This window comes from Ahaetulla prasina, chromosome 6 (assembly GCF_028640845.1).
Source record: "Ahaetulla prasina isolate Xishuangbanna chromosome 6, ASM2864084v1, whole genome shotgun sequence".
Taxonomy (NCBI): domain Eukaryota; kingdom Metazoa; phylum Chordata; class Lepidosauria; order Squamata; family Colubridae; genus Ahaetulla; species Ahaetulla prasina.
In genome coordinates, this window is record NC_080544.1 from 36,619,333 (window position 1) to 36,646,511 (window position 27,179).

The 27,179-nt window shown below is 37.5% G+C and overlaps 1 protein-coding gene across 3 annotated transcripts in view; it reads right to left on the bottom strand.

The window, feature by feature from the left end:
• The window catches only part of ADGRA1 (adhesion G protein-coupled receptor A1), a 471,200-nt gene that overhangs the window by 244,075 nt on the left and 199,946 nt on the right, over positions 1-27,179 (bottom strand). For all 3 annotated transcript variants that reach the window (XR_009155704.1, XM_058188059.1, XM_058188058.1), the window contains exons 8-10: positions 14,063-14,227; positions 2,684-2,882; positions 1,990-2,139 (exon numbers count right to left, since the gene is read on the bottom strand). Coding sequence is in view for 2 of the 3 variants with exons in the window: in XM_058188059.1 (XP_058044042.1) it covers positions 1,990-2,139; positions 2,684-2,882; positions 14,063-14,227 (514 nt within the window). In the remaining variant the exon portion in view is untranslated. The remainder of the gene's footprint in view (positions 1-1,989; positions 2,140-2,683; positions 2,883-14,062; positions 14,228-27,179) is intronic.

Below are 27,179 nucleotides of genomic sequence, written 5' to 3' on the forward strand. Positions count from 1 at the left end.
TGGGTTTATGAGGCCACCCAACATAACAACATGACACAACAAAAAACAAATCACAGGTAATCCTCGACTTATGACCATAACAGAGCCCAACTTTTATGTTGTTAAGTGAGAAATTTGTTAAGTGAGTTTTACCCCATTTTACGACCATTGTTAAGTGAATCACTGGGGTTGTTAAGTTATTAACATGGTTATTAAGTGAATCTGGCTTCCCCAACGACTTTGCTTGTCAGAAGCTTGCAAAAGAGAATCACACGACCCCAGAACACTGCAATTGTCATAAATATGAACCAGTTGTCAAGCAAGCCAATGTAAATCATGTGACCATGGGGATACTGCAACAGTCATAAGTGTTAAGAAATGGTCATAAATCACTTTTTTCGGTGCCATTGGAACTTTGAACATTCACTAAATGAACTGTTGTAAGTCAAGGACTACCTGCATCAACCAAAAAAGAGCCACATAAAATATACAGAATATATGTTTTTGGGGGAAGTTAGGAATTGATGATTGTAGGGGTATAATTAAGTTGGGATGAAATTTTTTTAGCATATGTTTGTTTTATTTTTAACTATACCTTGTGCCCGTTCGGGAAGTCGGGGGGGGGAGGGGGGTTGTGAAGGGAGGGGAGAGGAGGGGGGGAAAGGGGGAAAAAAATTTTGTAAAACTTTTTGAATAAAAATATATATATATATATATACAGAATATATAAATATGAATAAGGGGTTACTACTGCTAGGGTGGCTTAAAGAGGATTTGGGAAGCACTGGGCTTTTCAGACTGGTCATGTTGTTAGTCAGGAAATATATCTTAAGGGGGAGGCAGAACCACTGATCACAGTCTCTTTCCTTTCAGTAAAACATTATAGATAGATCTTTAATTTAGCTACTTTTGTTTAGCTGACATCTAAAACACCATTGTAAAAATGTTTAAAATCCAAGCCATTTAACATCAAGAGAATTAAAAAGCATAAGACATTTTACTGGCATGAGTTTCACATGAGTTTGACAAGGTTAGAACCACAGGAAGCTTTATTTAGCTCTTCAGAAAAGAGCAATGAACGGCATGAGTCTAGGAAAATGTTAAATTGAACGACCGCTCAGAAAAACTTCACCCCTTTGAAGCAAAAATGCTAGTATAATCAATATAAAAATATTGGTATCAAAAAGTTTTAAGTTTTAATTCTGAATCACAAGGTTTCACATTCAGTGGTATATTTACTCCTTCCAAGATCAATTTTGCAAACTAAAAAGGTAGAAGGAAAGTAATAAAGCCAAAACAAATTTTAAAAAGTATTTCAACGTGTAACAATCATCAGCCCAAAATACTGCAATGGAAGTTTTATTAAACTAAACAAATTTAATCCTAAACGCATATGGTCATAGAAAACTCTATAATGAGTAATAATTTCTTTAAGTACAGGTAATCCTTAGACTACGAAGGCAATTAGAACTAGAAACTCTGTTCCCAGCTGTAAAGTGCAACATTACATGATGTTACTTAGAAATCTGCCAAATATGGCAGTTCCTGTTGCTGTTCTTAAATGAAGACTGCATAGGTTGTTAAGGGAGGAGCTCACATGAGCACAACATCTGGTTTCCTGCTGGCAGGATTCCCCACTTACTCTGCCTGTGAGAAGCTGGTACGGAATGTTGGAAATTAAAACCACAAAACTTGTACTCGTGAACTGGGCACTGAGCATCCACATTGCTATCACCTCTGACTACAGGTGATATTGCTGGAATTTGAAGGACCTCTCATAAGTCCCTCTCATTTAGTACCATTATAATTATGATTGTTGAATGAACAGTCATAACCCAAAGATTACCTGTATATTATATAATTCAAATTTTAAAATACTTTATGAAAAGCTCTTGAATAAAAAGTTGGAATTACTCTTTTAAAAAGAATCCCCCCCCAAAAAAATAGTTAATGGACATTAAATTAAATCCAACATTAAATCATCATCATGTTAGCCAAATAGAATCTTACGTCTTTGATTTCTTCCATATATAGAATTAGTTTTTCCAACATGTAAGCTAAATAGATAACATCCTCTTTATCTGCAAATTTGGCAGCATCTCTTGTGAAAGCTGCTAGCTGATGGGAAAATTCAAGTGCATTGGTAGCATTTAGATGCCTCTGAAAAAAAATTCCAAAAGATAAAATTCGGTTAAAAGTTTAATTCCATTTTCTATATTTAAAACATTAATGTTTTTTATTTTCTAGAGATGAAGAATATTATTGATGTATAATTCAAACTTGCAAACAACATTATATTGTAAAATATTTAAATTGTCTAACACGAACACTGTGTTTTAAAATACTTAAAATGTCCAATATTTGTAACTTAAATAATTTTTTGTCAAGCAACTTTCCCCTGACAGAACCATTTATCAGCACCATGAATACTGATCCAGCATCAATAATTTAATTTAAATGAATATTAAAGATAAGGAATAATACCACAAGAACTATGTTTGAATCAATGTCACAATCTATTTATGCTTTCTTATTCCAAAATAGAATAGTTGAATACAACTAGAGCTATAGTACATGTTTGGATAGCTTAGAATCTATTCTTGATATATAGCCTAGATAACAAAGACTTTCTCTGCAGAAACTTGGAAAGAACTGTGTGAAGTTTACACATACACTAAATTCTATGCATGACAGTATGGTTTACCTGACTGAAGGCATGAAGGATTTGAGTTACTTCCTGTGAATAAGGACATTTGGAATAGTTTTCTTCATCCCACCAACCTGTGCGGTTACAATTACGCCATGCTTTTAACTCTTCTTCCCCATTCAGAAAGGAGGCTGATCTTAAGGAATGCTGAAAACATGAATGGTAAGCGGTTACACCTGCCACAGTTTTAGGCCACCTGTGAAAAAAATACAAATAAGCTACTACAATGCTACACTAATACATTAACATTAGATCATATTTCCCTGAATTTATGCGATTGTTGAGGTAAACTAGGAGCAGCCAAGTTTTTTCCCATCAAAAGCTACAGTATTCTACAGCTACAGCGGTATTCTGTTTAGGGAAACAGATTTGTTTAGGGAACCTTCCAATGATGGGAACAGCTAAAACAAATGGTGGCCAAGATCAGAGTAAAAAATATAGGGAGAGGGAAAAGTATCCATTTTCCTTCTAGCATTTCTTCTTCCTTCGTCAGTTGCAACCCTCTGTGTAAGCAAGTTTTTGATGTTCTCATTTCCCTCTTCCTTTCTCTTCACATGAAAAGCTTCTGGGCAAGAGGAAGGTTGTTTTTGCTAGAGGATTGAATTGTGTGCTTGCAAAAGGCTTCTATACTTAGCAATGGATTTTTTAAAATTAGGCCCTAAGGCTGCAGGTTGCCCCGTGATTACAATAAATAATGCAATACATCATCTGCCTTGAACTGGAACCCATGGAGCAATTTCCTTGCCTGTTTTATATTCAATAATGCTTTATTCAATTTGAAATAATTTTAATTGGTATATTTATAGATTAAAGGGCTAGATTTTTTGGCCTTAAAACTGACAACACTCATTTCCTTTGTCTTTGCTGGGAGAAGTTATAACTTGCCTCTTTTCTCTCAACACAGTGATTTAACATTAATAGGCTGGCCTTGCCCATTTTATCCTTCATGTTTTTAGACTGAAAAATCCCAAATTCCCATTATTAGTTCCAACAATACTGGACAAAGTCAGATTAATAGTCCCAACAGTACTGGACAAAGTCAGATTTGGAAAGCAAGGTTCAAACATTATAGAAAAACAGAATATTTTCATTCCCATCCCTTTTACATTTATTAGACACATCTTTTCAAGTTAATTTTTTTTTATTTTTAAAATGTTAATATCTTTCAAAAAATGCTTTGGTAAACACTGGTACTTCAATATATAAATAATTGCAGTATGAAACAATACTATTATATTCAATGTGTAGCCGAATATCAATTTTTTTAGTTGCTTTATTTTAGAATATGAAGACTTTTCTTCTATGAATGTAAGATCAAGTTCTCCAATTTCTTCATTCATACATGCATTGTGAATATTATTTTACAATGCCACCATGATGAATTTTTGTCTCATTACTCTCCCTGTAAAATTCCATATAGTACAGTATAGAAAACTATTATGTCAGGAAGAAGGACAGAATAGAGCCTTCTTCCTAATGTGAATGTAAATATGCAGTAGCATTCAGTCAACCAAGAAATCTTCTCCACTCCAGTCTGAAGTACTAGTGTCAAGATATAATTTAAAATCTCAGTGAGGAGCAAGTCATATTCATAAGTGGCACTGGCAGTCTTTAGGAATTTGCAGGATTTTTCTAGGTTATCAGCATGTATAGGAAAAAATTTAATAAATAATTTTATATAATACATTGGCAAAATTGGATTTTCATTTCTAAGCAATACTACACAAAAGAAACCAATGGTCTTATTTTCCATAATTGATAACTACTAAAAGAATACATTCTGAAGAGAAAAGTCAGTGTGTATAAAATTAATCATGCTAAGAATGTTGTAAGTAATTAAAATGCATTATGAATCATAGATTTATGAATCATAGATTCTGATTTACTCCTAGATTTGTGTTACTTGAATTGAATTAAAACTCCAGTGATGAGATGTTGCTCTTCACCCAGGGTCTATTAACTGAGGTCCCTTAAATCACAGGTGTCAAACTGGCAGCCCATGGGCTGGATGCATAACATGCAGGCCGCACCTATCCCGGCTCTGCAACGGCAAAAAACGTTGCAATATATCATGTGATGTCATGTGATGCAATTGAGTTTGAAATCTATGCCTTAAATCAATGGTCAGTTATGTGAACTTTAATTCCTAGAATTCACAACAATGGTCATAGAAAATTCTGGGAGCTGAAATCCACACTTTGGGAAGAATTAGTGCACCACTGGGCTATACTTGCAAATTGTTGGAAACTAATTTATCTATGCTGAGACCTAAACCATACAACATTTATTTTCCTGGGCATTGCAGTACTTAAGGCTTTTTCTAGACTCCCTTTTTCATTCTGATCCTATCTGGGCATTAAGATGGAAAGAGGTCCCTTGCTTCCATAATCTATTTTTGAGACCTACAGCACAAGAACTTTTCTTGTGTCACTCCAAGCTAGGAAATAGCCAATCAAGCGGCATTTAAGGGATTGTGTTAAGATTCTGGTTCTAGTTTTAGTTACGCTGGGACTATAGCTCCCTATATTTGTAGCCTGAACTGCCAGAATAGTGAGTGTAAGAATTTCCACTCATCTGAAGACAACCAAATTGGGGAAAGCTTAGAAATTGTCTTAGAATATAGAATAGAATAGAATAGAATAGAATAGAATAGAATAGAATAGAATAGAATAGAATAGAATAGAATAGAATAGAATAGAATAGAATTTTTTATTGGCCAAGTGTGATTGGACACACAAGGAATTTGTCTTGGTGCATATGCTCTCAATGTACGTAAAAGAAAATGTACCTTCAATAGGGTACAACACTTACAATACTTAATGATAGTCATAGGGTGCAAATAAGCAACCAGGAAACAATATCAATATATATCATAAGGATACAAGCAACGAAGTTACAGTCATACAGTCATATGTGGAAGGAGATGGCTGATGGGAACATTGAGAAGATTAATAGTAGTGCAGATTTAGTAAATAGTTTGACAATAATTTGAGGGAATTATTTGTTTAGCAGAGTGATGGCATTCAGGAAAAAGCTGTTCTTGTGTCTAGTGTTCTAGTGCGCAATGCTCTATAGCGTCATTTTGAGGGTAGGAGTTGAAACAGTTTTATTATTTTATTTATTTATTATTTAAATTTATATACCGCCCTATCTCCCAAAGGACTCAGGGCGGTTCACAGGCATATAAAACATCGATACACAAAATTAAAATAATCTTTAAAAAACTTATTCCAATGCCCTATCATTAAAAATAGAAATATAATTATTAAAATCAATTTAAAACCCCTATAAAATTTAAAATCTAAGCCAGTCCTGCACAGATGAATAAATGTGTCTTGAGCTCGCGACGGAAGGTACGAAGGTCCGGAAGTTGACGGAGTCCTGGGGGGAGCTCGTTCCAGAGGGCGGGAGCCCCCACAGAGAAGGCCCTTCCTGGGCGCCGCCAGACGACACTGCCTAGCTGACGGCACCTGAGGAGTCCCTCCTGTGAGAGCGCACGGTCGGTGAGAGGTATCTGGTCGCAGTAGGCGGCCCCGTAGATAACCCGGCCCTATGCCATGGAGCGCTTTAAAGGTGGTCACCAAAACCTTGAAGCGCACCCGGAAGGCCACAGGTAGCCAGTGCAGCCTGCGCAGGATGGGTGTTATGCGGGAGCCACGAGGGGCTCCATCTATCACCCGCGCAGCCGCATTCTGGACTAACTGTAGCCTCCGGATGCCCTTCAAGGGGAGCCCCATGTAGAGAGCGTTGCAGTAATCCAGGCGAGACGTCACGAGGGCGTGAGTGACCGTGCATAGGGCCTCCCGGTCCAGAAAGGGGCGCAACTGGCGCACCAGGCGAACCTGGTAGAACGCTCTCCTGGAGACGGCCGTCAAATGATCTTCTAGAGACAGCCGTTCATCCAGGAGGACGCCTAAGTTGCGCCTAAGTTTATGGCCAGGATGTGAGGGATCTGTAAATATTTTCACAGCCCTCTTCTTGATTCGTAGTAGACAGGTCCTCAATGGGAGGCAGGCTGGTAGTGACTGTTTTTTCTGCAGTTCTAATTATCCTCTGAAGTCTGTGTCTGTCTTGTTGGGTTGCAGAACCAAATCAAACAGTTATAGAGGTGCAGATGACAGACTCAATAATTCCTCTGTAGAACTGTATCAGCACTTCCTTGGGCAGTTTGAGCTTACTGAGTTGGCGCAGAAGGACATTCTTTGTTGTGCTTTTTTGATGACGTTTTTGATATCTGCCCATTTTAGATCTTGCGATATGGTAGAACCTAGAAATTTGAAGGTTTCTACTGTTGATACTGTGTTGTCTAGTATTGTGAGAGATGGAAGTATGGAAGGGTTTCTCCTAAAGTCTACCACCATTTCTATGGTTTTGAGTGTGTTCAGTTCCAGACTGTTCCGGTCGCACCACAAGGCTACTCGTTCAACCTCCTGTCTGTATGCAGATTCATCATTGTCTTGAATGAGACTGATCACTGTTGTGTCATCTGAGAACTTCCATAGTTTAACAGATGGATCGTTAGAGATGCAGCCATTGGTATACAGAGAGAAGAGAAGTGGGGAGAGCACACAGCCTTGGGGGGCCCCTGTGCTAATTGTACAGGTGTGTGATGTGATTCTGCTTAGCTTCACCTGCTGCTTCCTATTTGTTAGGAAGCTTATGATCCACTTACAAGTCTGTTCCGGTACCTGTAGCTGGTTTAGCTTAGTTAAAAAAGTGTCTGGAATGATGGTGTTGAATGCTAAGCTAAAGTCTACAAAGAGGATCCTTGCATAGGTCTTTGGAGATTCAAGATGTTGTAGGATGTAGTGCAGAGCCATATTAACAGCATCATCTGTTTATCTATTTGCTCAGTATGCAAACTGCAAGGCTTCTAACAGCAGATCCATGACGGTTTTCAAGTGGGACCGCACTAGCCTCAAAGGTTTTCATGACTACAGATGTTAGAGCAACTGGTCTGTAGTCATTCAGTTCCTTGATGGTGGGCTTCTTCGGCACTGGGATGATAGTAGAGCGTTTGAAGCAAGAAGGAACATAGCAGATCTCTAGTGATTTATTGAAGATATGGGTGAAGATGGGGGCCTTTCAAATCTGCACTAAAACACGTTCAGGTCATCTGCCAGTTGTTGATTTCCTTCAGCCTTGGAAGAAGGTTTGCCATATCCGGTGATATTTTTAAGAGTTTTCCACATGTTTGCTGGTTCATTTGTTGAGAACTGATTCTTTAGCTTTTCAGAGTAGCTTCTTTTTGCTGTTCTGATCTTCCTTGTTAATACATTTCTGGCCTGATTGTACAGCATTTTATCACATTTTCTGTAGGCTTCCTTTTTGGAACAATGTAGCTGCTTAAGTTTAGGTGTGAACCAAGGTTTGTATTTTTGCAAGTTCCTTGTGGGTACACATAGGTCTTCACAAAAGCTGACATATGATGTTACAGTATCTTGAATTCATCCAGGTTTGCAGAGGTATCTTCATAAATATTCCAATCAGTGTAGTCAAAGCAAGCCTGTAGCTTTAATTTTGCCTCCTCGGTCCAGGTCTTCATTGATTTAATTGTTGGTTTTGTGGATTTAAGTCTTTGCCTGTAAGCAAGTACAAGGTGATTCATGCAATGATCAGAGTGTCCTACAGCTGCTCGTGGTAAAGACCGTTAAGCATCTTTTAGTGTTGTGTAGCAATGTTCTAAAGTATTCTTGCCTCTAGTAGGACAATTGACATGCTGAAAGTATTTTGGTAGCTCTTTCCTTAAGTTTGCCTTGTTTAGATCTCCCAAAATAATGGCCAGTTAATCAGGGTATTTGGCTTCAGCCTCCATAATTTGGTCAGCTGGAATTTGTAACGCCTTGTTTACAAAGGCTTGTGGTGGGAAATACATAGCAATTAGAAGAAAGAGGCGAATAGTATGGTTTTCAGTTGATAATTAATGTCTCTAAGTTTTCGTCACAGAATTTGTATATTCTAGTTAAATCCTGACACCAGCTGTTGTTGATATATAAGCATAAGCCTCCCCCCCTCTTTTTATCAGAGGTTTCTGTAATTCTGCCTGATCGTTCAATCTGAAACCCTGGGATATGCAGGCTGCTATCTTCAATTGATTCATTTAACCAGGTTTCAGAGAAGCATAGGACTGCTGAATTGTAAAAATCAGAATTGTATCTGTTTAAGAGGAGTATTTCATCCATCTTATTAGCAAGTGAATCATAAGGCTGGAAGGGACTTTGGAGATCTAGTCCACAGGCATCAAACTTGATCACGTAACATGATCAATTGGTTAATTGTTAATTTTGGTTAATTGTTCTTACTGTCAGGAAATTTCTCTTCATTTCAGGTAGGATCTCTCTTTAATGAGCTGGCACCTGTAACCCAAGAATGCTACACAAGATGCACAGTATTAGGGTACCGATGGTTAAGATTTGAAACACCAGGACACAGACATTTTTTCCTCAGTTAAAAGTATCTTACAATGAAAGGAGAAAGAAAACAAACATAACCATCTTATAATAATAGCTTTTGTTCACTGAAGCTTGCATTACAAATCCTTGCAGCGAGATTTCAATTACACATACCACCTGGACCTGTCAGCTCAAAAGAGTCACCCTTTCTATTTTATATTTAATGTGGCTTTCTTTTTAAAACAAGGTGATTTTTTCCCCCAGTTTTCTTTTGTGCTTGTAATAGATTGCTTCCAACGTATTTGCCATAATATCAAAACCTCAAAGACATTTTCATGATACCTTATTGGCAGGGAAGCTCATCCCAAAAGAAAAATTTTTCAAAAACGCTTCAGGTGTTAATGTTAACTTTCAGCTCCAAAGATATTCTCTAGAATTCTGAATTCATTACTTTGAAATGCCAAAGGAATAACCGACTCAGCATGCTTTTGATGTGCATTTCTAAAATAAATTTGTGCAGAATGTTTGAATGATGAACAATAATGAAATAAATGTGAATTCTTCAAAAAAAAATTTTGATTTGGAGAAAATGAAACAGCAAAAGGCCTCTCATCTTAGCTGAACATTTATTTCACTTTTATTTATTTATTTTATTTAAGATGACATTTACCAGCAATGGAGCAGAAGGGTTGCTAATGAAAGTGGCAGTCAGTATAAGCTTATTTTGGTGTATTTTAAAACTGACTCATTAAAGAGCACCTCAAGTTGAGTTGCTCAGCTTTCTGTGCTGAGTAGAAATGTAGCTTTTTTCCTGGGGATAATCATGTCTTGAACTTTGCAAAGAAAAGCAAATATTTTCCTCTTCAAAACCTTATCAGGTTCTTTCACATATATTTATCATAATACTTATTGTGGTGAAATAAGGCTATTTTTACTTTGTTTTGCTTTTTAAGTGGAAAATGAAAGCACTAAGCAAAATACTGCTAAAAACTGAATGTCCCACCTAAGGATAACATAATGGCCATATGATTTCTTTTCCAACCAACTATAGTCTACTTGACCACCCTGAAAGTTTTAATCTAACTCTCCTTAGCCCTTAGTCATAGTTTTAGTCAGAGGTCCTTAGTTTTATAAAACATATGAAAAAAAAGATGCCATGTTTTCTAAAGCAAATAGAAAAGAATAGGTGCCTTCAGGAACAATGTTACTGTTAGTAGCAAGAAGCTTTACTGCTTTCTTATGTGCTTGTAAGTACCCCAGTATGATTTATTTTTTAAAAAAATCCTGGAAGAATGCAGGGCGGGGATCAGCAAGTTGTAACCCTCTCAGATTTTTATGGGCCTGGCCCAAAGTTTATTCTATTATTTTATTTATTAAATTTGATGGCACCCATCTCATCTTTGGGTGAATCTGGGTGGTTTACAACATTAAACGCTATAAAACCATAACACATAAATATTTCTACAAACAATAAAATAGCACTGCAATCAGAAAAAGATTAAAACTATGATTAAAAGATGGGGGAGAGAGTAGGATAGGCAGGAGTAGGGTTAGGGTTAATCCAACAAACTCCTCCAGTGTGATGCTCCCAAGTTGGGGCCCATAGCCAACCAGCAGAAACCAGTCTACTGGTTTCTGCTGGTTGGCTATGATTATGAAAGGCCAGAAGGGTGGGAGCAAATCTCACTCGGGGAGGGGATGGGATGGGGTAAGATGTTCCAAAAGGCAAGAGCCATAGCAGAAAAGGTTCTTCTCCTGGATCCCACCAGCCAGAATTCCTTGGCCAATGGGCTCAAGGGGGCCCAGAGCATGTCTTTGCTGCAGACGCATGTATAGTATACAGGCAAACCTTGACTTACAGCCTCAGTTGAGTCCAAAATTTCCATTGCTAACTGACACATTTGTTAAGTGAATTTTGCCCCATTTTACAACATTCTTTGTCACAGCTGTTAAGTGAATCACTGCAGCTCTTAAGTTAGTAACACAGTTGTTAAGTGAATCTGGTTTCCCCGTTGACTTTGCTTGTCAGAAGGTTGCAGAAGCTGATCACATGACCCCAAGGCACTGCAATTGTCATAAATATCAATCAGTTGCCAAGCATCTGAGTTTTGATCAGGTGATCATGGGGATGCTGCAATGGTTGTAAGTGTGAAAAATAGTCATAAGTCACTTTTTCAGTGCCGTTGTATTAAATAATTCATTAAATGAACTATTGTAAGTTGAATTATATATCTGCACAACTAAAGGGCTAGACCAGGGGTGAAATTCAGCCGGTTCTATCCGGCTCCAGTGAACCGGAGGCGCCAGCGGCGGGAGGCTCTGCCCACCTGCCCGGACATAATCACATCCTGTTTTTGACCTTCTGCGTATGCGCAGAAGGCTCTGTGCATGCATGGAGGAGGTGCACATGAACGTACTCACATTTGCGAACAAAGGTAAGTGAATTTCACCCCTGGGCCAGACATTCTAGGGCTTAACAGTCTTTTCATATATCATCATGTAATCTTAGAAAATCTGATGTCAAAAAATAGGAATAAATTTTAAATAATGGAAAACTCATGAAACTCTCAAGTCGCATTAAATGTTTGCAATCACACTTTCAATGTCTTATGAGTACATCAAAATACTGTCCTTAAATATCACAAAATGATGCAACCTAAACAATATCTAACAAGATATCAGTCATTCTTCAAATTTAATTTTGGGATTGTAGGCCTATGTTGGAGACGGGTGTGGGCATGATGAGCTTTGAGGAGTTTAAGAGATAGTGTATTCAGAAAACAGAGTAACAAAAAGCTTTTAGTTTTGATTCCAGATTACATTCCTTTCTCTCTAATCTCCTCTCTTTTTTATTGTTACCAATCACAAATAAAGAAATTCCCAACTCCTTGAGTTATAAGCACTATTCAGGCATTTTAAAATGAGGTGGGTTTTTTTCTCTACTACGAAAGCAACATTTTCTGCTCTTAAGTTGATTTTGCTCTGTATATATTCTGGAGTGTTTGGCTCCCTCCTCCACTTCTAAGAATATTCTGCTGGCTTCTCCTCAAACTAGAAATTTTCATTGGCTCTGATTTTGTCCATGTTGTTTTGCTTGTCAGTATGCTTCCAATTCTGTTCGTGAAATAACCTTCTTCCATCTATAAGCCTAGAAGTGATGCTCAATAACAGATTTATAAGTCTAATATTGGTATCAGCAGCTATTACATTTGATAAGTAAATATTCCAAATTCTCTGCTTCATGAAACTCAAAATTTTGTTCCATGATTTAACATACTGCAAGGGTGTCCAAACTTGGCAACTTTAAGACATGTGGACTTCAATTCCCAATTGGCTGAGGAATTCTGGGAATTGAAGTCCACAAGTCTTAAAGTTGTCAAGTTTGGACACCTTATATCTCAATAGCTTTTTAAAATGGCCTGGCTTCAAAAAAACTAACTGAAGCCCACTCAAAGTCTTGATTATAATTTATGGGTTTTACATATAGCAAAGCACTATAAATTATGTCATTTTTTTATTTTTTTCAGATTCATTAAGTTCATTATCTACATGGTTGTGACGCTGTTATTTGAAATACTCAAATCAACATTTCTTGCATACAACTAATCCTTTCAATTGCAGAAAGTTGTCTGATTTATGTGCTTCATATTTGGGGGGAAAAACTGCACCTATTAGCCAACCAAATCTGTTCCTAAGGCACTGAAGCAGATAAGAATATACTGTAACCTTCTTAAAATAGTTCTGAAATAAAATTGAAGGCATGGGTCTGATAAACTGTGTCTAAAAATAAAGGTAGATTTTGACAGATTCACGATAATGTTATTTTGGGAGAAATATTTTCTTTATCAAGGGACGAAGGATATAGGGTAAAGATGGATCTTGAAGTCTCCTTCAGAATTCACACAGTTTTCATGCTTAATTTATATAGAAAAACGCTTACTCACTAGTTATTTTGTCTTTTGGAATAATGTATCAGCTGGATTGGTACACTGCAATGAGGCAAAGTTGATTTCACTTTTAAATAAATTGCAGTTGAATAACTCACAATAAGCGATGGTTTTAAAAGTCCAAAACTGGGTTTTACATATAGCAAAGCACTATAAATTATGTCATTTTTTTATTTTTTTCAGATTCATTAAGTTCATTATCTACATGGTTGTGACACTGTTATTTGAAATACTCAAATCAACATTTCTTGCATACAACTAATCCTTTCGATTGCAGAAAGTTGTCTGATTTATGTGCTTCATATTTGGGGGGGAAAAACTGCACCTATTAGCCAACCAAATCTGTTCCTAAGGCACTGAAGCAGGTAAGAATATACTGTAACCTTCTTAAAATAGTTCTGAAATAAAATTGAAGGCATGGGTCTGATAAACTGTGTCTAAAAATAAAGGTAGATTTTGACAGATTCACGATAATGTTATTTTGGGAGAAATATTTTCTTTATCAAGGGACGAAGGATATAGGGTAAAGATGGATCTTGAAGTCTCCTTCAGAATTCACACAGGTTTCATGCTTAATTTATATAGAAAAACGCTTACTCACTAGTTATTTTGTCTTTTGGAATAATGTATCAGCTGGATTGGTACACTGCAATGAGGCAAAGTTGATTTCACTTTTAAATAAATTGCAGTTGAATAACTCACAATAAGCGATGGTTTTAAAAGTCCAAAACTGGGTTTACACAGATTAAACTCGCAACCAACCATCGTTTATTTTGATGTGCAGTTGCAGAGAAACTATTATTTTTTGTTTGCTCCACTGTATCCCTGCTATTTGTAACTTTAAATAAAGCTTTCAAAACTAGTATGACCTGAGAAACCAATATGGCATCATCTGGTTTTATTTGATTAGTTATTAATCCAACTGCTCAACCTGAAGAACTTTCTGTTCAGGAAGGCAATTTGTAGAGTTTCCATAAAAAAAGAAAAACATTGTAATCTGATGACTGAAATATTTTTTAAAAAAAATAAAATCTTACCTGAAATCTCCTTTATTGTTAATTATTCTCTCTGCAGGACAATAAGGTGCAGCTGTTTCTAGTACAACAATTTCCACCTGCTTAGAAATGCTTCCATAGGAGTTGCTAACCACGCACTCCCACATTCCAGTTGCATCAATATCAATACTGGATAAGATAAGCTCCCTGCAAAGAAATAAAATATTTTTTTAAAAAAAAATTAGCTTAAACTCACATAATGATGAAAAGTTGTATACAGATTCACTTGCAATGTGTGCTAGAGCAGGGGTCTCCAACCTTGGCAACTTTAAGACTTGTGGACTTCAACTCCCAGAATCCCTCAGCCAGCAAAGCTTCTGGGAGTTGAAGTCCACAAGTCTTAAAATTGCCAAGGTTGGAGACCCCTGTGCTAGAGACAGCCAAATGCTTGATATTGGGTAATAATGTCATTACATCAAGCCTACTTATGAATAGCTATATTACTGTGCTGGAAACTTCAGGCATACAAAAGACAAACGGCAGTATACTTATTTTTTTCCCCTATTCCTCCTGAAGTCTAATAAATTCAACATCCAAAGTAGATGTATTGTGAAACCTGCCACTTCTTACCGTTAAACAAATTAGGACAATTCTTATAAAAACGTAGGTGTTCAAATGATCACAATTCTCAAACTAAGACATCAAGTTCAAGATACATCTGCATTTTTTTTCTGTTTAGTTCCCACTGAAGTCCATGAGTTTCAGTTAACTTTGCCCATTGTTTTGTAATATAATCTAAGTAACTAAATCTATATCCAATCTGCTAACCAGATTTGATTTGACAGACTACTAAAGTATGTTTATAAAAACTGTAATCAGTGATCTTCATTTCTATTGGACTACAGTAATACATAAAAATAATCCGTATAGTTTAACAAAAATGAGTGCTTTTGAGATATATAATAAAAGTTTACTTGAAAGCCTTCTAGACATTTTACTTAAAAATATTTAATTAATATGCCAATCATCTCATATCCAGCTATTCTGGGTATTTGTTCCCAACCCCACCCCACCCCACATCTAGCTTACTTTATAGGTCATTCTATGAAAATAAAACATTTCTTTCTTTGGGATCTTGTTGTCATTTCTCTTGAGACTCAGTCTCCAAAGATGCAAAATCCATTCAACTTTGAAATGAACATTCAGTACTACTCCCAGCACATTATCCCTAACGGGATTCTTAACTCTGGACCGAGATTCATAATTACAAGAGTTTCCTCTCCAAGCCCATCTCCCAACATTTCCCCCTCTAACATTGAAGAAATAGTCATGGTTCTTTTAAGAATCAGTGTCAACATTCAGAAGGAGAAGGACTCCTATGACAGCTTCAGCCGGCTCTCTGCAGACAATACTACTATGAAAAAAGGATGTATAGGCAGTTCTCGACTTACAACAGTTCATTTAGTGAACTTACAACAGCACTGAAAAAAGTGACTTATGAGAGTTTTTCACACCTAAGACCGTTGCAGCATCCACATGGTCACATGTTCGAAATTCAGATACTTGGGAACAGACTCACATTTATGAATGTTGCGGTGTCCCGGGGTCATGTGATCCCCTTTTGCGAACTTCTGACAAGCAAAGGCAATGGGAAAACAAGATTCACTTAACAACCGTTACTAATTTAACAATTGCAGTGATTCACTTAACAACTGTGGGAAGAAAGGTCCAAAATGGACCAAAACTTATTTAATAAATGTCTCACTAAGAACAAAAATGTTGGGCTCACTTGTGGTCGTAAATCGAAGACTATCTGTATTACAGTTAAGCTCTGTCCTGTCCTGTCCTGTCCTGTCCTGTCCTGTCCTGAAAGTTCCTTGCTTATCAAAGATCAAGATCTTGCAGGGTACTGCATTGCAACTTATGAGTATCTGAGCGATAACTGCATATCCTCTGGTCATTTTGCATGAGAATCTAAACTAAAATAATACAAATATTTTACTAATATGAAGGTGAAAAATGCCACATTTTCTTTTAGATTAAATAATGTCTCTGTGAACCAGTGCCTATTACTTTGGATTCTTAGAACAAACCTCCTAGGAATTTGTGATAAAATATTCTTTGGCTAAAACAACGCCGGTAGATACATAGTATCCTTATGAGCATTCAATAATACTTTCAGTTGTGACTTTAAATAAAGTGTACATTTTATTCTTTTTCTGTTCCAGCCAGGATCTTATAAGGATGAACAATCCCAAGTGCATTTCTGTAATTTCATTTTGACCTCTGCTTTCTTCTGAGTAATACACTAGAATATTTAATCCTTACAGTCTCCAGAGCTCAACTTACTGGCTAAAAACAGCACAGCTACATTCTGTAAGAAGCTGTAGGTTTGTATGGGATTCAGGGATGAACTTCGTGGCACCTCACACAATGCCTCGTTCCAGTTTGATGAGTAATCATGGATGAGTACTTGAGAATGAGTTTTGAGTCAGCTATGTTAATGTCCATGCTAGCCAGCTAATCAGCATAACATGGGGCATTTTAACAAACATTTTGCTAAAATCAAAATATATCCGGTCTACAGCGCGCCCGTAATTGGCAAAGGATATTACCAGTCCAAAAATGAGATAAAATAGCCTGGGGAAAAAATATTTTTGACAAATCCATTATGACTTCAAGTAATTATTGCATACTTCATTCTTACAAATTAATCTTTTTATGGCCTTCTGTAGAATATTCCCAGCAATCACAGTTAGATTGTTTGGTTGTAATTCCCTGAACTATTTACTTCCCTTTTTTGAAAATAGATACTATATATATCCTGCTCTAATTGTCTGAAGCTTCATTCAAGCCTCCAAGATTAGTCAGGCACAATGGATAAACAGTCAATCCATCATCATCATCATCATCATCATCATTGTATTGGTATTGTTATCTACTCTAGGATAGAGCTCATCTGGCCCTGTAAATTTAGTTAAAATAAACAGGTTTTTGGCTGACCAATGAACTGATTTGTATCTTGGTTTGCTCTAAAATGAAAGGTAAGGGTAAAATGATCCACAGCTGTGCTTTATTAATGCTATCATTTGTGGATAAGGACAAAGGATATAGAACAGAATATTCTTTATTGGCCAAGTCTGATTGGACACACAAGGAATTTGTGAAGTATGAAATTTGGGAATACATATTTTATTGAAAAAAAGGTACTGGTAAATAACTAAGTTACTTAATATATTAATACTAAGTATTGCTTAGGTTTTCTTTCTCTTTGCTTTGTACATGTTCCTTTCTGTTTCAAATAATGAAAGCTGCTGTGCTAATAATAGCAGATGTAGATATAAGGTATTGTGGTCCACCAGCAGCCTGCAGAGCTGGCAGCGGAGTGGGACGGTGAGGAGGCTGGGGAGGAACATGCGCCAGTCCTGGAGTCTGGGGAAGACTCGGACGAGGGCTCTGCGTTGGAGGCAGAGATGGGGCCCGGGCCATCTGGAAGTGATGTGTGGACTCCGGAGCCCTCAGAGTCGGACAGCAGAGAGGCAGAGGAACAGGAGGAGCCTAGGGCATGCATGCGCAGAGCTGCTAGAAGGCAAGGCCAGCTAAAGCAAAAGGGACGACTCGGAAGTAAGGCCAGGAGATGATTTGCCCCTCCCAGAAGGCTTAAAAGAGAAACAAAGGCACTTGGGGCCTTTTGCAGGAAAACAACATTGCTAACTTTGTTTCCAGTCTTGTTTGTTTCTGAACTTCATGGGACTTTGCCAAGTAAGGCCTTTTGCAGGGTGTCGAAGAAGATAAAGGTTGGTAATAAGGCTGAAGGACTTTTTCTGAAGGACTTGTTTTGCAACTAATTGGGATTCAGCTGGAAATGAACGTAATTCTCAGCTGTTACAATCAAATAGGTTTGTTTGGGACTAATTGTGTCTTCTAATGACTCCGTAAGCCTAGGTCACAACATAAGATTTCCTTGTTCTGTTTGTTTGTATAAACCCTAGACTTCAGCACTGCCCATTCTCTTCACAGTTGCCCTGGTAAAACATGGAAGCTCTTCTTCTACAAGACTGAGTCAAGGGTGTTCTGCCTTTTCTATCACCGTGTTATCATCTTCATAGAATATATCAGCAGTTTTCTTGTTTACTTATTTATGCATTTTGTTTAGATAGCTGCCTGCTTGACATGTTAGTCAAGGCTGTACAGACAATTTAAAGGAACAAAAACTAAAATATAATAAAAGACACTGCACCGGAGGCGCAGTGGTAGATTCAAGGTGGATTTACAAAGTCTCCTAACTCAGTACCTGGGAGACAGCCAGATCTTTAGAGCTTTTCAGAAAGCAAGCAAGATCAAGTCATGTGGATTGGTGGTGGTGGGGATGTTATTCCATGGTGACAACAACACAAAAGGCACATGGGAGGATCCTTTCTGTGCTGCTTCCTGCATAGCAACAATTCAAGGCTGCTATTTCTTTTTATTTCTTCTTCCTGTAACTCAGCGCCAGATTCTCCCACAGGTGGGCACATTGCTGAGAAAAGGCCCTTCCCTCAGGGCTCATCCATGGCTCAGTAATGAGCAGTAAGCCAGCTCTTTCATCCATGATAAGAACTTATTACAAGCTAACCTGGCACTAATCAGCAGCTGCCTAAACCCAGGGCCACCGATAATCTTAGACACCGGAACTGAGCCCAGAAGCTGGAAGATGCCTCTTCCCTGCATCAAACTGACTTGTCAAAACCCTGTAATCTCTCCCCAGATCCAAATATCCTATTCAAATCTCAAATATTAAACTGCCACTCCCTGGCTAGCTAGCTTGTCAAAATTCTTTACCCGAGGCATTCCCAACCTTTTCTATATCCTGCACCAGTAGAACACTTCTGATATATTCTCGCACCCTTTTAAAAAAAAGAATTATATGCATGTAATTATACATAAACACTAAAATTTTGAAACTTCTAAACCCAAGTTTTTGCATCCCCTGGAATACTGTCTCTCTCTCTCTCTCTCTCTCTCTCTCTCTCTCTCTCTCATGCACACACACACACACGGTTGGGAACCCCTGCTTTATCCACATCTGCTTCTGCAATCAATGGTAATCTGGTTGTGCCAGTTTTTCACCATACATATCACAACATACACCCTGACTTATCAGGGCATTCATACAGCCCCTCTCTATACCAATTATGGGCTTGGGTGATATAAGGAGAACATCATTGCCATCATACTCTCACAGCAAGGGAGTTAGCCGCAGTTGCCCCCCAGTCTGGAAAGAACTTCCGCTACAATTTTTCTAAACCACAGATCAAAAGTTGTAGTCTTCTCAGTCCTATACTCCTCTGATGCTGCAGACAGGCCCCACCATGTAAAAGGCCGCACCAACCGTTGGAACAGACAACCCATCGATCACTTTCTTGCAATCCCAGGGACACCACATGTGGGAGATTAAGATGGCCATTGCTTATGGATTCCACAGAAGCTGCAGGACTCGGGCTCACCTTCAACTCAGCTGCCGATCTGACCCTGTTCCTGTGGCTTCTGTTTCCTATTACCTGCCCCCCTTAGCAATCCAGCATCTGAGGCCAGTAATGGCTCACTGCCATTTCCAACACTCAGCAGTCAATAGCAGATGCCTTTTCCACAACTGAACAAGCACTCGGTGCCACCAGCCAGCAGCTTAGGGCCTAGCAGCTGATTGGCAGCATCTCCAGGCAAACACACATCACTGCTCATTGCTGTCGCTGCAGATGCACAGCTGCTCTCCAGGCCCAGATCAGTCTCTGACATCTTCTTTGGTTCTTGGATTGTTTTCAGTATATGAGTTACATCACTGAGCCGAGTTCCCACAGAGCCACTCATTCACCAACTGCAGAGCCTCTATCACTACCAAAATTTTAAATAACTGTCCAGGGGCAGTAAAAGGCCCTGTGCTCTTTTCCACAGATTATTTTTCCATCTGTATCCTTTTTATTAATCTTATCAAATGTCTTTACTGAGTAAAAATACTTCTAAAGAAGAAAAAGAAAAGTGAAGTAAAGTGTTAAGTAAATAAGAAATAAAAGAGAAAGGAACAAAAAAAACAAAGAAACGGCTTCCAAACATCTTTGCAGCAGTTATAAATGAATTTACACATTATACCCTCTGTGTATTTTTTTTCATTTTCTGATTTTTGCTAATACTTTTTGTGTACTATAATCCATACTGGTTTTTTCCATAGTCTTTCAATTGCTTTCGGAATTATTTGCAATTGTGCTAAGGCTTCCTTCCTAGATTTTCAATGTACATTGTGAAAATGTAGCTGTTCTTTGCAATATCATATATCCCTATGTGGATTACTAGAAAATGATATTTTTTAATGGACGTTGTAAGTTTTGGAAATTGCTCTCTCGTATATGCCTTTTCAGCTGAAGACAGCTCGCCATTTCAAAAGCAAATAAATTCCCTTAGCATACATCTGTTTCAGTTCCTAATAGCTGAACATAGGGGTTTTGCAGGACCCAGGTACTGTATATGTTCTCTGCCTTTTTGCTGTAAATGGCCTTGTTTCTCTTTTACAGTGTTCTCTTTTTGTTCCTCTGAAATACAGAGTATGAAAGAAAGTAGATTTGACCTTAGAAAGTGGGAAGAGTACAAAAACTATTAAGAGTAGAGAAAAGACAACTCAGTCCTGAGAAAGTAGAATGTTTGAGAAATAAATTCAGAGCAATACTGTCTGACAGGCTGTTTTGTTTAACTGCTCATAGGAAGTGATTTTCTCTGTTACCTCCAGTTTTGGGATCCAACTGTCCATCTTTAAGAAGTGAGATTTAAAGGATAGGTAGGTAGGTAGGTAGGTAGGTAGGTAGGTAGGTAGGTAGGTAGGTAGGTAGATAGGTAGGTAGGTAGATAGATAGATAGATAGATATAGTTAATCAAGTTGAGAAAAAGCTGTACAGAGCCAACCTTGAACATCAAAAGATGTTCCAGCACATCTCTGTACAAGAGGTTCATGACTAACTTGAGCAATTACAATTAGACTAAATCTGTCTTTAACATTTGTACTTTTAAGAGGTGATGCTTCCTTTTTCGTGTGTTAATAAAAAATCCCTGCATAATTGCAGTCTTGCTTAACTCAGTATCTGGCATGACAGAAATTGTTCAATAATATACAGTGAAAATTAATTCAGGAAAACCATTATGAAGTTGAACTATAGCCTACAGCATTGCCCATTGCCAAAGGCAGGCATTCAATTCAATCTCTTTTAAATGACTAATCTGGGGTAAAGTATTTTCCTTTAGAATAATACATTTTAATCAGTGCAACTATATATAACTAATTAAGCAGACTATTTCAGCCTTGCTCTGCAAAACTGTTTCTTTTTTGTTTTGCAATAAGATACTTGCAGTGATTAGTTGCATTCAGATGGTCATTTAAATATCACTAATAAAAGGAAGCAATATAATAAAGAATAGTACATAAGCTAGTTGAAACTGACTTTTTTATTCCTCAAGGGAAAAAAATTGCAACAGTAATTGCCTGTTGCAAAACCAGAGGCTCTCCCATCACCATTACCTTTATACAGGTAGTCCTTGACTTACAATAGTTTATTTAATGACCATTCAAAAATTGAAAATTTGAAAAATGACCATTTTTCACACTTATGACCTTTGAGGCATGACCCATGATCATGTGATCAAAATTCAGATGCTTGGCAACAAGTTCATATTTCTGACCGTTGTTCTGTCCTAAGGTCATTGGGCGTTCTCCTGGATGCTCGGTTGTCGTTAGAAGAACATATGACGGCCATCGCCAGGGGAGCTTTTTATCAGGCGCGCCTGATTCGCCAGTTGCGCCCCTTCATAGACCGGGATTCCCTATGCACAGTCACTCATGCCCTCGTCACTTCCCGCCTGGACTACTGTAATGCTCTCTACATGGGGCTCCCCTTGAAGAGCACCTGGAGGCTCCAACTGGTCCAGAATAGCGCAGGTAATAGAGGGAGCTATTCGTGGCTTCCATATAACACCTCTCCTGCGCAGACTGCACTGGTTGCCGGTGGTCTTCCGGGTGCAATTCAAGGTGTTGGTTACCACCTTTAAAGTGCTCCATGGCACAGGACTGGGTTATATACAGGACCGCCTGCTGCCACAGACAGCCTCCCACCGACCTGTGTGCTCGCACAGGGAGGGTCTCCTCAGGGTGCCGTCAGCCAAACAATGCCTTCTCTGTGCAAGCACCTACCCTCTGGAATGAGCTTCCTCTGGGGTTACGATTACTCCCCGACCTCCGGAACTTCCGCCGCGAACTCAAGACTTTTCTGTTTCACCGTGCAGGGCTGACCTGATACATTATGGTTTTAAATTGGGGTTTTTATCACTTTTATTCTAGTTTTTTAAATGGGGTTTGCCAATATGAATAAGACTTTTAAAATGTTTTTTAATTCTATTTATGATTGTGTTTTATGTTTGCTGTGAACCCCCTGAGTCCTTCGGGAGAAGGGTGGTATAAAAATCAAATAAATAAATAAATAAATAAATAAATAAATAAATAAATAAATAAATAAATAAATAAATAAATAAATAAATAAATGTGATCAACTTTTGCGACCTTCTCACAAGCAAAATCAATGGGGAAGCCACATTCACTTAACTAACTTATCAACTGTGGTGATTCACTTAACAACTGTGGCAAGAAAGGTCATAAAATGGGGCAAAACTCACTTAACAAATATCTCATTTAACAACAGAAATGTTGGGGTCAATTGTGGTCGTAAGTTGAGGACTACCTGTAATACAATATTCAAAAGCTAACACATGCAATAATGAGTTATTATAATTAAATTGATTGGATATCAGTGCAATACTATGCACGAGCCACATCAACTCAAGAATGCTTACTTTTGTGTGTGTGTATATTTAAATTGTCATATGTGCTGAGCTTCAACATAAAGCCTTTGGTCAGCTAAAATGCAGCTTTTAATTAGAAATGCAATCTTCTAAGTTAAGTGCTACCCATCATTATCAAAGGAAAGGCATAATGTAGCCTTCACTTGATTGTCTTAATTTTCAGACAATCACTATTTCAGTCAGCCAGAAACACAGCATGGCCTGAAAGATACACTGTTATCACTTGGTAGAGAAATTGTCAATTAGCTCTTACCCAAAAAATACCCTACAGCTGCAGTCTACTCCATCTCTGCTCCATTCTCTACTACTTCTGTGGAAGCAAAAATCACACAAACTCTTGGGTGATTCTGCTGAATCATCAGATGCGGTACCTTGGAGCAAAAATTAAGAAGCTCCCGGATGGGTAGCAGAATATTTAAATTGTCTGTCTGTCTGTCTGTCTGTCTGTCTATCTGTGGTGACGCAGTGATTAGAATGCAGTATTGCAGGCTACTTCTGCTGACTGCCGGGTCCCTGCAATTTGGCAGTTCGAAGCTCACCAGACTCAAGGTTGACTCAGCCTTCCATCCTTCCGAGGTCAGTAAAATGAGGACCCAGATTGTTGGGGCCAATAGTCTGACTCTGTAAATTGCTTAGAGAGGGCTGTAAAAGCACTATGAAGCGGTATATAAGTCTAAGTGCTATTGCTATCTATCTACCATATCCATCCATCCATGGCATGATTTTCTTCAAAAGCCAAATAGGATGAGGATGATATACAATAGAATGAAGGAAATACGCAGCTCATATTTTTGAATACTCATATATATTATCAGAGCTACCAAAAATGCAGATTTGATTCATGTTTTTCTTTCATTAGATGACAAATCAAAACATTCTTAGCCAGTCCAACAGATGATTAGTAATTTAATACGTTACTGACATTGTTGATCTCATCTTATTGGATTAGGTCATATCCAGTGGTGGGTTGCCCCCGGTTTGGATCAGTTCGCAAGAACCAGTAGTAAAACTGGCAAGAGGCTCCACCCATGACCCAGACGTCGTCCGGAAGCTTCTGTGCAGAAGCGTGTGAGCAAAGTGAGCAAGCGAGCGTAGTAAACTGGTAGTAAAGGTAAGTAAAACCCACCCCTCTTAGTGCATACATTTTCTTAAAAATGCTAGCTTACCTACTTCAGATATTACCTGAAATATGTCGCAGATAAATCCATGTGGCAAAACATTTGAATTCAGAAGTTGACAAAACAGGTTGTGATTCTTTCCTCCCTTATCTGCCTTCCCAAACTTTACTGTCCATGCCCAGGATGGGGAACATGATCATCACTGACTTTTGCATATATAAGCACTTACCAGCTACTTGGGTTTAGATCAAATCTTATTAGATATAAGGGCTGTGAAGTCAAGACTTCTTCAAGTCAGACTCAGTTCATGGTGATTGTCAGGAAATTGTTATTTGCCTAACTAGTTGGCCAGGCAATATATAAACTAACTATGTATGTTTGTAGAAAGGCATGATATTGCTTTAAGGCTGTGCTGCATCATGCAAGCATCCTGATTGGTTGAGCTCTGTAGCCAATGTATAACAGGACTACTGAATTATGGCTTGTGGGGAATCTACAGGGACACTACAGCATTGTAACTTGGTGCCATGCTGCAACTGTATATTTGAGCTTTATGATCGTTGCTTGATCATGGCTAGTTACTGATTCCTCAAGATACTGACTGTTGTAAATTGAACTGTGTTTTGCGGAACTGAAAGAAGACCTTGTTTGTTGTGCAAGTCTACGTTGGTAAGAAGACATCCCTGACTGACTGACTTTATATGTGTATGACCTGGAATTGTTTTTAGACTATGACTTTTCCTTTTCCCTAAAAGTAAAGGAATATCAAACCCCAGTTTGTCTGCAAGTGACTGTTATTGTATACAACCAGTCTCAGTCATTTTCATGCGTAGGGTACTCTGCTCAACAGTCCACAACCTTGGTTGTGAACCCAGATTACCCTTAACAGTGATGTCATAGATACATCCATGTACTTTTTTGGCAAAAATATGGACATCTTTCTGAAGGGTCCTTTCTACTCTTTGAGTTGTTTGTTTTCTTGCCAATGTTTCATTACCCAAACTAGGTAGACTGACTACTACTGATGATGTTACATAGTTTGGGCAATGAAATATATGCAAGAAACAACCAATCCCAGAGAGCACCAAGGATCTCTCATTTCAACCCCGAGCTACAAATATTCTCTTTGATTGTAAATTCTTTTTGCTTTGCCTCCTCCTAGAATGCATTTTTGGCTTCTCACTCTTTGATGAAAGCTCTGGGATTTTACACCATTTTTCTCTCAGCCAAGGTCTGATTGGGTTCAACTGTCCCTAGTCTGGATAGATGCTGCCACCTAGCTGAGCTTAAATCATTGAATCTTGGCTTCATGTGATTATCACACATTTTAACTAGTTTGGTCTGAGGAAGGACAGCATTGGTATTTGAAAAGTGTTGTATTATTTACACAGGCAATCCCCAAGTCTTTATCAAATTTCAGCATTCTGCCACATGACTTAGCTAATCACTTACCCTAGAGACACTGGCAGTTTATTGGATTACAATAATAATACTTACAATAATAAATACTTATTTTTGTTGCTGTTTTTCCCACAAATTTACACATTTTGTAAAGCTGCTTTAGAAGTTCAATATCTAAAGTTATTTTGTCTTCAAAATCTTAAAAAGGACCGTCATTTCTCTCTTAATGAGTTTTGTTGACAGTATGCTAGTGAAGACATTAACCTCTCCACCAAACTAGCTTGCCTATACTGTTATATACTATATTTTTTTAATCAGAAAATCATCACATATGTTGCAGAATATAAGGCATATATGGTTAGCAAAACAGTCATAGCCAGTGAGTGACTGAAAGTATATTTTAGTCTTCTTAGGTAATGGATAGAATGTACCTGAGAATTCTAAACAGATGTCAGCACAGAACAATAATACCATCCAGCCATGCTTTCATCCAACATGATTTTGGCAAGATTTTGTTATCTTTGATAAAGAGTCTGAGTACAATTATCATTACAGCTTCATATCAGTGGAAAGACTACATGATTTATTCATATAGTTGTGTTAGACTTGAAGCCAGTCTCAGAGTATCCAGTTATGAACATAAGGTGACATACTTTAAAAAGTAATGGATTTTTTCTGCTATTGTCCAATCCTTACAGCTGATGTGCACTTTAAAATAGATGTAAGGTAATTTTTGCATTGAAATTTAACTTTCGCAATTTATTTTTAAGAGATAGACCATACCATAGAACAAATCCAAATTATTTTAGTGAAATTGTTGAGATCTCAATCCAAGTCCAAACATCTACAGGATTGTGACTTTAGTGTATACTGTAAATTTAGCCCTGAAAGAAATGGATATGTCAAAAAATAACAAGAAATGTACTCTTTATTGTACACATTATAAAAATATTGCAGTTGGATGCTTGCCATTGTTTACATTTTTCATCAACAAAGAGAATAATCTAGTAAACCCAAGAATATTTACATATTTTGAACTGTATTGATTGCAGCTCTATTTAAATATTGCCTAACAACTACTTTTTTAAAAAAATACTTAAAAAAATAAACAAACAAATTATACAAATCTAGCATACTTACCTTTATAACTGTTTGCCCTTCTCAAAAGTCTGCTTCAAGCAATTTGAAACAGATTTATATTTCCATTGAGTGCCAACCACATACTTTTTATAAGCAATAATGCATTTTGAAATAATATAGTAAAGTACACATGGACTTCAGCTAATTGTAATACGTTTACCTTACATATCAAATATAAATTATTTTCAAATGCTTTAAAAATATGTGGATAACTCATAATGGAAACACATAGTTTCAATGCAGTATTATGTAACTTCTAAACAACTCTGGCAGTTCAACACAATGCAAATACTATTGTGTGCCAAAATTTAAAAATGTGAACTACGTATAAATGGAAAGCTTCTTCTTGAATCAATGATTAGATAAAGATGCATACCCAAATAAAAATATCCCGGGATGGAACATGAGTTTATAAATCTGTTTCATTATTACAACAAAAGTGAGTTTTGTCTGTGAGTTTTGCTTAAATACTTATGTTTATCAAATAAATATAATAAATTTGAAACATTTGTCAAGCATAATTGTGCTGAGTATGTGCAGTATGGAGAACATAAATATAATCATTCTCTTTAAATGATAGCTCTGGAAAAAGTAAGTATTGTACATCTGCTCCAAAGCTGGTTTAA